The following is a 12,083-nucleotide window of genomic DNA, read 5'->3' on the forward strand; positions in this document are numbered from 1 at the left end:
TATTTCTCTGAGTAGTCTGGTTTCTATTTGTGGTGATGGCAAAGAAACTAATAATGGTAAGTCGTAATAGCTAAAACAACCGCTTCTTTGCCTTATATGCAAGTAGCACTTAAATGAATTGCCATTTCGCCACCTATATTCATCGTTAGAAAAACACGCAACCAGTATTCGAAATACTGATTTTTATACCCTTGTAGAGGGTATAGTGATTCAGTCAGAAGATTACAACTCAGTGAAGGAGACGTTTCCGACCCCATAAAGCATATATATTCTTGATCAGCATCACTAGACGAGTCAATCCTGTCATGTCCGTCAGGCCAACTAATCTCTCAGTTTTCAGGCTATCGGATCGAAACTTTCCCAAAAGTCTCATTTCTATCTTGTATTATTTTATCTTATAGTATATAAGTGATAAAAAATATTTTTAGAAAAAAAAAAGAATAGATAACTTTGCTGTTTTATGATATATTAACTTCTACTCTTGGGAATAGCATTCTCTTAATATCAGAATCTCGAAAAAAAAAATCGGAAATGAAATCGGACGACTTCATCACATTGCTGCCAAAGGAACGATCGGATAATTAATGTCAAAATAATTCATAGACCGTTATATTTCGTTTTCGGTAAGCATACACAATATTATTATTCTCAAGAATCTACATGCCAAGTCCCAACTTGCATACGTTCATACGGATGGACAGACAGACGGATATGGCTAGATCGACTGGGCTGGTGATCCTGATCAAGAATACATACATACTTTATAGGGTTGGAAACGCTTCCTTCTTTTTTTTGTAATAGACGTATGATTTGATATGCATAATATGGGTTTAGCTGTAAGGGTGAACATCGTCTTCCAAAAGTAAGATTCTTTTCTTAAAGAAATTAAAATAATACAAAATTATATTAAGTATTTAAGTAAAACATACCATCAATATTTCCAATATTCAGTTCCTCAATTTTCTCTAACGCAAAATCCTTAACTAAGTCTGATTCTATTTTCGACAGTTTTATTAATAAAGTCTCAACAATTTGAAACCTTTCGCCAGATTCTGAAATCCACGTACAATTGTCCTGAAATTGATTTCAAATAGTTAAGTAGCTTAAGCATTTTTTAATTTTTTAAATTTAGTTTTCTTACCGAAGGATACCACCTTACAAAAGGCAAGGGTAAATTTATAAAACCTTTAGAGAAATTTCGTTTACTTTGGCTTTTGGAACGACTTCGCCAAATTTTTTTAGTTACAAATTGTCCGACATTAGATAGTGATTTTGATTTCTGCATGTTTGCTGATTCATTCCCAAGATCTAGAAATGGTAGAAAAATAACAAGAAAATTACTCAATCTTAATTTTGTTGGTAGCCTAATATCTTTGGATATTTAAAATCTTAAGTATTAGTAGTCACTTTAGTACACTGCTGGTACATTTTTAAATTGCCAATAAATTGAATCCTTGATGACCGAAATCGGTTTATTAGAACTCTCATGAATCTATCAATCTATAGGTATCGACGAGACCAACACATTTTCGTAAATATTTTTACTTTGGCATCGAAACTGTGGGCGTCACAGTCTTGGGCGGTTTGTTTGATTGGGAGTGACATAGGGTATAAAAATGGTTTAACTTAAAGAAATATTAATTTTTTTACAATTTATCTTTGTAATCTTCAATTTAAAATTATCAACTAATCGATTGCCCCAGCAATCCTCATGGATGCCTCCCAAATTCTTGGCTCAAGAGTAAATCTGTAAAATATTTCAAATATAATTGAACTGTATTTGTCTTACTCGTAGAGCAAAAGCGGCCACAATTATCATGATGGAAAAAAACTTAAACAAAAATTTATTAGTTTAGCCACGCCCACTATAACGCCCATAACGCTTATATCTGTCTGCCGCCCACATAACCATATATTGAGATCGCGGGTAGGTGGCGCATGACAATCTCGCTGAGCTCTTTTTATATCTCCCTTTGGTCCCTTTAGCTGTTTAACGGGTATCTTTTAGTCGAGGCATTCGACTATAGCGTTCTTCCTTGTATTTTTCAAGTTTTTGTAAAATAGTGAATGCGATTATGTTTTGTTAATCAATACCCATCCAAAAAGTTATTAAATGGAACTATTCATAAAAAAAAGCATAAAGTACCTAAAGTTTTCACCAGTAGGTGGATCCAGTTCGCGATATCGGAACTAGTCGCTCTTGTGCCCATATTTTTAAATAGAGAGTTAGGACTTGATATGTAGTTTATATTTCAGCTAAGTGGCACGCCCACTCTAACGCAAACAAATGCCCATAAGCTGCTTTCGAAGCTAGGGAGTTAGAATTTGGCATGCAGAATCTACTAGTGCCTATGAAGCCCATGTTTGGTTCAGCCAAGAACCACGCTATTTATATTTATGGTCTTATAATGAAAATGCTATTGTTTATCATCAAAAATGGTTTTATTGTTTTTCGAAGTATTCTCCAGCAAGATTCATAAACTTTTGCATGCGCTTAAACTAATTGTCGAAGCAATTTTTCCTCCAAAAATGGTTTTTGAACGCTTTAACAGTATCTCTGACGTCAAAGCTCGTTAACCACCGGAAATAAAAACAAAGAAGAACGCTATAGTCGAGTACTTCGACTATCAGATACCCGTTACTCAGCTAATGGGACAAAAGGGAAATGGAGATTTGCAAGCAGCAAAGCGAGATTGAAATGAGCCACCTATCGGCAATAGACAGATTTAAGCGTTATGGGCGTTCGAGTGGGCGTGGCAAAATTTTTTTGGGTCTATCGATAGGTATTGACGAGACCAATACAGTTCAGTTTGTATCTAGCATGAAAATTGTGGGCGCCACAGGCTTGGGCGGTTTGTGGGCGTGGCATATTTGCGTAACAAACTTGAGCTGCGCACAAGGCTACGGAATCTAAATCTGGGATCCCAATTCTCTATCCTTAATAGTTTCCGAGATATCCACGTTCATATTTACGATTTTTTGAAGTTTGTGGGTGGTTTGTGGGCGTAAAAGTGGGCGTGGCAAACTTTTTTTTTATCAATCGATAGGTATTGATGAGAATAATAAATTTCAGTTAAAATTTTTATTCTAGCATCAAAACTGTAGGAGCCACAGTTTTGGGCGGTTTGTGGGCGTTAGAGTGGGCGTGGCACTCTGCTGAAACAAACTTGCGCTGCGTAAGAAGCTCAGGAATCTGCACGCCAAATCTTAATAGCCTAGCTCTCATAGTTTCCGAGATCTCAGCGTTTATCCGGACGGACAGACAGACGGACAGACGGACATGGCTAGATCAACTCGGCTAGTGATCCTGATCAAGAATATATATACTTTATGGGGTCGGAAACGCTTCCTTCTGCCTGTTACATACGTTCCGACGAATCTAGTATACCATTTTACTCTACGAGTAACGGGTATAACAAGGAAGACCGCTACAGTCGAGTACCTCGACTATCAGATAGCCGTTACTCAGCTAAAGGGAGCAAAAGGAAATGGAGATATGCAAACAGCAAAGCGAGATTGAAATGCGCCACCTACCGGCGGTAGACAGATTTAAGCGTTATGGGCGTTAGAGTCGGCGTGGCAATTTTTTTTTTGATCAATCGATAGGTATTGACGAGACAAATACATTTCAGTGAACATTTTTTGGTCTAGCGTGAAAATTGTGGGCGCTACAGGCTTGGGCGGGTTGTGGGCGTTAGAGTGGGCGTGGCATATTCGCGTAACAAACTTGCGCTGCGTACAAGGCTACGGAATCTAAATCTGAGATCCCAGTTCTCTATCTTTTATAGTTTCTGAGATATCCACGTTCATATTAACGATTTTTTTAAGTTTGTTGGCGGTTTGTGGGCGTTAAAGTGGGCGTGGCAAAAATTTTTTGGGTAAAATGATAGGTATTGATGAGAACAATACATTTCACTTACAATTTTTATTCTAGCATCAAAACTGTAGGTGCCACAGTTTTGGGCGGCTTGTGGGCGTTAGAGTGGCCGTGGCACTCTGCTGAAACAAACTTGCGCTGCGCAGGAATCTGCATGCCTAATCCCAGTAGTGTAGCTCTTATAGTTTTCGAGATCTCAGCGTTCATACGGACAGACGGACAGACGGTCAGACGGACAGACGGACATGGCTAGATCGACTCGGCTAGTGATCAAGAATATATATACTTTATGAGGTCGGAATCGCTTCCTTCTGCCTGTTACATACTTTCCGACGAATCTTGTATACCCTTTTACTCTACGAGTAACGGGTATAATAAGTCATAAAGTGCCAAGTCAGGGCTGTAGGGCGGATGACATCAATTGGACGTTTTGGCCGGTCGAAAAGGCGCTGGCTTGAGCTGATGTGTAAGAGCTCGTATTGTCATGGTGCACAATAATCTGTCCTCTAGTGTTCGCTTTTCGAATATCTCCGATGACTTCAGGCAAACAAATTTATTTACTTATTTATTTATTTCGCCAAGAGATTTCATATCCTTTACTGGCTACTTAAATGGGTCTTAGCGAATTTCTAAATCTAGAGATATACATGAACAATGTCTTTTTATTGCTATTGCTAGACGAAAACTGTTAAATATATTCAAGGCCCTGCAAACTTGCACATTTAGAGCGTAATTAGTTCTGTGCGTAGGTATAAAAAAAGTTGAACAATTTGTGGTGTACCACTCAGAATTGACCGTCCTTCCTTGCTCAAGCGAAATAGTCGCCACATGACCAGTTTTACCGAAGAAACAGGCGACCACCATTTGCTTTGAAGTGTTACATCCACGAACCACTTTCGTTGGATTTGGCTCGTCTCGGAAGACCCCTACGGTCAATTGCTGTTTTGTTTAGGGATCATAAGCATAGATCCACGATTCGTCACCTGTGACGCCCTTATAAACGTCTATTAAAACACGGCGATTATATTTTTTTTAATTTTTCTTTACGAGCCTTTTTTTGAGCGATCTTTAATCGTAGGATTCAACAAGAACGCAGATTTTTACGGCCAGGCTTTCATACAATATCGAATGTATGCTGTTGACGAAAATGCCCAAGGATGCCTATTTTTCACGGTATGTCACATGACGATCTTGCATCATTAGTTCACGTACGGCATCAATATTCTCTGGCACAACGACTGTTTTGGACGACCTACACGACCTTCGACATCGAGCGAGCGTCAGCCATGATTAAATTCATAAGGCCAGTTTTTCACAGTGTTATAGGATGCTGCTACATCGCCATACAAACATTTACGTTCATCGATGCACTTTTGTCGTGATAACCCACTTCGAAAATTGTGAAAAATGATTGCACGAAAATGTTCAGGAGTTGATTCCAATTTTCTGCCGAGGTAAGTTTTAGATTTTTTTGATGTTCGATTAATCTTTTATCGGTATCAAACGTGGTCACGCAGAAAAAAGTTGTATGAAGTTTTTATCGATAAAAGTCCGAACATTTTTGGAAAAAACCGCACATTATCGTGATTATGTCGTGATTTTTCTTGCCAAATTTGAGCTAAACGTTGACTACATTTTTGAAGATTTTTGGTGTAAATTTAATAAACTTACATTTTCAATCGGAGTGAAAGATAATAAGATAATTTGGTTAGCAGAGTAACTGGTATATTTTAGGGGAGAAAAGAATGCTATTAAAACAAAGAATATATATTTTTGTATTATTTTCCAAGACATTTTCAAATCCTTCGCAAGGCAGCTACATGATATAGTCGTTTGGTTTGCATAAAAATGAATTTGTAGATGGCAAAACTTAACAAAATGGTATACAAAATATTAGAAGAGAAAACTAGCACAAACAAGGAAGAACGCTATAGTCGAGTACCTCGACTATCAGATTCCCGTTACTCTTACACTTAAAATTTTTATTGTAGCATCAAAACTGTATGAACCACAGTCTTGGGCGGTTTGAAACCAACATGCGCTGCGTAAGAAGCTCAGGAATCTGCATGCCAAATCTCAATAGCCTAGCTCTTATAGTTTCCGAGGTCTCAGCGTTCATCATACTCTACGAGTAACGGGTATACAAATATTCTTTGTCAAATTAACCAATGCATATAGTAATGTCGACGGCCTCGACTATTAGATACGATATGTAACAAAAAAGGAAGCTAGCTTCTGCACGCCGAATTTTCTATACATACATATACATTGTATGTACAGAGCTTTCCGATTTTTAGAAAACTAACAACAAATTACAAACATCTTAAGATGATGATCCATTTGAATTTACTACCGTTTATGTTTACCAAAAAAGGAAATGTAATGGTCTATGTATTATTTTGACATTAATTAATCCTATGGTGGCTATATGATGAAGTCGTTCGATTTTTTTTTTTATTTTTTTTTTAAATCGAAACTCTGAAATATTAAGCGAATGATAATGAAACAAGAAAGGAAGTTAACTTCGGCAAGCCGAAGCTTGTATACGTTTGCAGCTATAATTATTAAATTTAAAAACACAAAAAATGATATTCCCAATAGTATAAGATAATATGTCAAAAAACACCGAAGCTATAATTTGTTTCATATTATTTTCCTGCCAATTTTCCGATCGTTCCTATGGCAGCTATATGATATAGTCGTCCGATTTTGATAATATTAAATTCGAAATTCAAAACTAATTATAAAATGTTATTTCCAAGCGTAGGAGGTTATATGTTGAAAAACACCGAAGCTATAATTTGTTTCATAATATTTTTTCACCAATTTTTCGATCGTTCCTATGGCAGCTATATGATATAGTCGTCCGATTTCGATAAAATTTAATTCGAAACTCAAAACTAATAAAAAAATGTTATATGCTAAAAGGTTATATGCTAAAAATCACCAATGATATAATTTTTTAAAATTTTTTTCCGATTATTCCTATGGGAGCGATAAGATATAGTTGTCCGATCCGGCTGTTTCCGACTTATGTACTACCTGCAAAAGATATAACACTTTTGGAAAAGTTTCAGCCCGATAGCTTCAAAACTGAGAGACTAGTTTGCGTAGAAACGGACGGACAGACGGACATGGGTAGATCGATTCGTCTAGTCATGCTGATCAAGAATATATATACTTTATGGGGTCGGAAACGTCTTCTTCACTGCGTTGCAAACTTCTGACTGAAATCAATATACCCTCTGCAAGGGTATAAAAAGGCGAAGTTATAAGTTATACATTTTTTAAAAATAGTTCTCGGGCCCGGCTCGTTTCGACTTATATACTACCTCCAGTAGAAATAAGACCTTTGGGAAGGTTTCATCCCGATAACTTTAAAACTGAGAGACTAGTTTTCGTAGATACGGACAGACGGACATGATCGACTCGCCTACTGATGCTGATCAAGAATAAATATACTTTATGGGGTGCGTTGCAAACTTCACTTAATATATTATGCCCCCAGCAAGCCTATGCAAGCAAAGAGGAGAGACCTTTATCATCGAGTACCTTGACTATCAAATCCTGTTAAAGCCTTTTCACACTTTTTACCTAGACGAACTCAATTTTAAGGATGGGCACTATAACACTGCGTGCATGTTCGTTCATTTCAGAATAGGCACGAAAAATAACGACCCCAATATTTATTAACCTAAAATGCATTGTGCGGTTTTTCTAATGCATGTGTATTACACTTCCAGACGAACTGTTTCGGGTTGAACTGCGTACATAACGTGCTAGAACGAGACGGAGAAACTCGCTTCAGGAGAAGATCGGACCGCACATGCAAATCAATTCATTATTTTAGTGTTTTACAGAGTATTTTTTACGAGTTTAGTTTGTTTCTTTACTTGGCATACCGGGATTTTTTTGAGAATAAAATGAACTTTGACAGCAATGTCGCCGTTACAAGGAAATTTTTGTTTGTGCAGGGCCATTAGTTTTACTCAACGAGTAACGGGTATAGAGTGTTTAGAAAGTATATCTACCAATGAATATATAATAATCCATACTTACTTAAATACGGACATTTGTCGGTTAATGTGTTAATATGGCTTCCTGCATTACTATGCCCGTGCAAAATGCTTGAAATAAATTGAGAACTTGAAGAAAGCAATCCGCTGGAAGTCCTTATAGCCTTTTCCAACTTAGAATGGCTGGTTGGCGATGTAGGAGCAGATTTGCACGTTGAATAATGTGAGATGTCTTCCCGATCATGTATATGTGGAGTATGCACTTCTTCATGAAGTTGTGACTGTTTTTTTTGCCACTCTAACTGTTTCTGTTTTCGTTCATCCTCAGATCTCATCCATTCTATGTGAGCGTTTTGCAGGTATGTAGAACTTTCGTTTCCCTTAATAAAATCCAATGCTATAACTGGCCAAGCATCTAAAGTTTGTACAGCCTTATTCAATCCATCATTGAGTCCTGGTGGATTAATTTCGCCCTTTGCTTTGATATTTCTCAGATTGTGATCATAGTTAACTGACTTAAATCGATTTGACTCAGAGCCTTGTACACTTTTCTTTCTCGCCATTTTCAGATAACGTTTAATCGTATCGCTTACTGACTGAGAAATGTCTTCGTCTATCGAACTCTTTCTACAGCTCGATCGTGAAGAAGTTAAACCATCCTGTTTATCAAATTCTTGCAATACTTGTAAACTATTATCGCAGTTTTGAACCATACACTTGTACTGTTCCGCCAAACTTTTTAGTTCGCTAAGTTGAATAAAACTAGTTTGAGTTCCACAAGATTTCAGGCTTTTATCAATCTTTTGATCGTTCAGAAGACACTTGTTTGGAAACTCGAAGCTTTGTATAACACTGTTGAGATCTAAATTATTTGAATTTTTCGAAATTTTGCTAGTATCACATTTGTTTACACATAGGAAATTTTCATTTATAAGCTTTTGGTCCTTATGGGATGTACCACTAGACATACTTTCATGTGCGCCAATTTTCAAGCAAGACAAAGAAGTTGACCGATTAACACTTTTTTTATTCGGTTCCTTGGAATGTAGGGTCCGATGAAGCTGTTGTTTCTTGAGGGAGCTGTAGATTTTCTTCAATAGTACTTTGTCCTCAAGTATAGTCTCAGGTGAATCGCTAAATTCCAACTGAATTCCCTCTTGTGCAAACATAACGCCACTAGAAAGAAGATTCAGACGGCAAAGGAGTTCTTTTTGAAGAGCCATATCAGAGGACATTGTTTGATCTTTTTCATTCTTGTTGCCAAATTTTGGTCTCTGTGCACTAGGTGATGATGTTTGGTCAGGTCGAACCGTTTTTGAACCAAGTAACGTTGTTGTTTTGTACGCATCGCGAAGTTTAAGAAACGTCTGCAATAATTCGATAGTTCGATCGGCGTTATAATAACTATTTGTTGTCTCAAGTCTATTTTCTCTACGGCTGGAACACACGTGCCGAGACAACTGTTTTAATCTTCGCTTAGAGCTGTTGATTGCTCCTGGGTACGAGGTTCTTCGACTCCATAAAACAAAACTCGGTTCAGATAAACACACTCGTTGAAAATGTTCTTCTAGTAATTCAAAGTTGTCTGACCCTGCCTGATAGCTATCGGGAATAAGCTTACGACCAGCATCTGTCATATATCTCCACGTTTTTCGAGTTAAAAGCCAGCGCTCTCGTTTTTTTTCCTTGTCTTTTGTGCTACGACGTCGTAGCCTATTTCCAGAAGGAACTCCTCCTGAGTGCTTGCTTGTGAAATTATTTGGCTTGCGTATATTGACATCTGAAGATGACGATAAGGATATTTGCGATCCATGTGGATTATCGTTCACCTCGTCAAGCGCTTTATTCAGCGGTCCTGACCTTTTTTTTATGGCAGCCACAGGTCTTCTCAAGGTCGTCAGGTACTTTGCCGATTCTTTGTTTTTTTTTGGAAAGTCCATATTATATTGACACATAAAGTCCGTAGTACATATATTTATTTCCGTGAGTATAAATACTTTCTAAGTGCAGTATATTCTTTGTAAAAGCGTGATGGAGAACAGATTACTGTGTCTGACACTATTTTACATACACAATCAATTTTTAACACGTAAGCCCAAAAAAAATGTTTAGTTAAAGAGTTTAAAAGCACAAAACATATTTTGAAAACATTTGTACGGAGATTTAAAATTGATTATATTCCGACACTAGTAAAGGAGCTATGTAACCACATTCGTTTATTTATAAATGCATGTTTTTTTATGGGCGAATTCGATATACAACAAAATGGGTATATCTACATATGTACGTGTAGATATACTTATATGTAATTTTTGGGCTCCGGAGAAATTATATATTGTAATTATTATAACACTATTAAATTTTCAGTGCTTTTGTATTACAACTTTAATCAATGTTAAACATAAGAGCACGCAAAATAACACCAAATGCCAGGCGAGAGAGCATGTACATATGAAAAGAAGGAAAATTATTTTCTGAAAAACACATGAAGAGATTCCGAAGTTCACGAGATATTATTTTTGGTATACAACCAACAAGCATACATATGTACGAGTATAGCGTATACATATAAACGTTTTCGTTTCTGAAAAAAACACTTAGGAGCATGGAACATGTTTTATATTTATAAACAAGATTTTCGCGGACAAACACAAATATATTCTTGTTTAAAAGATAGTTTTACTTTATATTTTCTATTTTTCTAGCGCATCTGACATACCTGTTGGTGAGTTTTATAAATATTTTTGGACTTATCTTTTTATACCCTCAGCCGAGGGTATTATGATTTCAGTACAGTTTTTATTTACGATTTCAGAATTTCGGATAAAACTTTTTTTATTGTTATTGATCTTAATATCTTCTACTCGGGGCAAATCGTTATTTTAAGATCTAAGAGTTTTGATTTTTAACCTTAAAATCGGACGGGTATATCATATAGCATTCTTAGGTACGTTATATTTATATACAAATGTTGGGAATGTACTGACTGTAATAATCGTACGATTTTAATTCCATATCATCTTGCCATAGTAAGCTTGTTTTTTAAAGTTTTGTTTATAATAAACCTTCATTTTGTATGGTACTGAACTCTGTACATGGTGAAGCACACTGAAAAATAAAAATAAAATTGTTTATATATTTAAAAAAAATAAATTTCAAAAATTGTGTTCATTTTCGATGGAATTAGAGTGTATTAGAAAAATTCATTAAGATATCTCCTACTAATCCGAAATTATAAAACTCCGAGTGCAATTTTATCGGAAAAGTGCCGAAAATGGAAAATTTAAACCCCTATAACTCAAAAAAACTCAATATTTGTTTAAAACTGTTCAAATCTGGCCCTTGAAACCTGGCACATTTTGAATCTTTGCAAATATACGCATAAAACTCTGCTTGCATTAACAACCTAGTAGCTTTGGACGGCAGTACACGTAGTATCGAAGATCACCAGGACAGTGTGCGAAGGCGACTAATATATATAGTCGCGGAATTCAAAGTCTTCATCGAGGGTCCGATAATAACGAGTGATAAATCGATAGAAAAGTATTGTGCTTTTCTTCTTCTTCGGTAGTAAGACCTTTAATAAGTCGATTGGTTCGGGAAAAATTGTGGTGAAAGTACAAAAAGTTAAATTAAGAAGATTTAAGCTAGGGAAACCGGAGAAGCAAAATGTACTGTTCTTTTAATTTGTTCACATTCTATACCAAATAACACGTCGATTGGTTCCAAAACCATTGCATTACGATACTCTATTGCAAAGTTATATTTGTCGGTTTGCGTTATAATACCTGTTACTCGTAGGGTAAAAGGGTATACTAGATTCGACGACAAATATGTAACAGGTAGGAGGAAGCGTTTCCGACCCCATAAAGTATATATGTATATTCTTCATCAGAATCACTAGCCGAGTTGATCTAGTCATGTCCGTCTGTCCCTATGAACGCTGAGAGCTACAATACTGGGATTAGGCATGCAGATTCCTGAGACTCCTGCGCAGCGCAAGTTTGATTCAGTAGGGTGCCACGCCCACTCTAATGCCCACAAGCCGCCCAAAACTGTGGCTCCTACAGTTTTGATGCTAGAATAAAAATGTTAACTAAAATGTATTGTTTTTATCAATACCTATCGATTGACCCTAAAAAGTGTTTCACGCCCACTCTAACGCCCAAAAGCCGCCCACAAACTTCAAA

General features: G+C 36.6%; 1 protein-coding gene and 1 long non-coding RNA gene across 8 annotated transcripts in view; one reads left to right on the top strand and one right to left on the bottom strand.

The window, feature by feature from the left end:
• Window positions 1-10,757, bottom strand: part of LOC119551734 (rho GTPase-activating protein 6) — a 37,483-nt gene extending 26,726 nt beyond the window's left edge. The window contains exons 1-3 of one of the 6 annotated variants that reach the window (XR_005219557.1): window positions 7,937-10,332; window positions 1,142-1,308; window positions 930-1,074 (exon numbers count right to left, since the gene is read on the bottom strand). Coding sequence is in view for 5 of the 6 variants with exons in the window: in XM_037861280.1 (XP_037717208.1) it covers window positions 930-1,074; window positions 1,142-1,308; window positions 7,937-9,848 (2,224 nt within the window). In the remaining variant the exon portion in view is untranslated. Of the gene's footprint in view, window positions 1-929; window positions 1,075-1,141; window positions 1,309-7,553; window positions 7,657-7,936; window positions 10,345-10,612 lie in introns of those variants that run through there. The other 5 variants (XM_037861660.1, XM_037861280.1, XM_037861482.1 and 2 more) reach the window with 5 other exon arrangements.
• LOC119552088 lies at window positions 9,900-10,844 on the top strand. Of its 2 annotated transcripts, none has more exons than XR_005219574.1 (3): window positions 9,900-9,982; window positions 10,599-10,618; window positions 10,709-10,844. It is a non-coding gene; the product is annotated as an uncharacterized LOC119552088 (long non-coding RNA). The 2 variants fall into 2 exon arrangements; XR_005219573.1 differs by having other exon boundaries at window positions 10,690-10,784.
• Window positions 10,845-12,083: the final 1,239 nt, after the last annotated feature.

The sequence above is a fragment of the Drosophila subpulchrella genome, chromosome 4 (genome assembly GCF_014743375.2).
Source record: "Drosophila subpulchrella strain 33 F10 #4 breed RU33 chromosome 4, RU_Dsub_v1.1 Primary Assembly, whole genome shotgun sequence".
NCBI classification, from domain to species: Eukaryota; Metazoa; Arthropoda; class Insecta; order Diptera; family Drosophilidae; genus Drosophila; species Drosophila subpulchrella.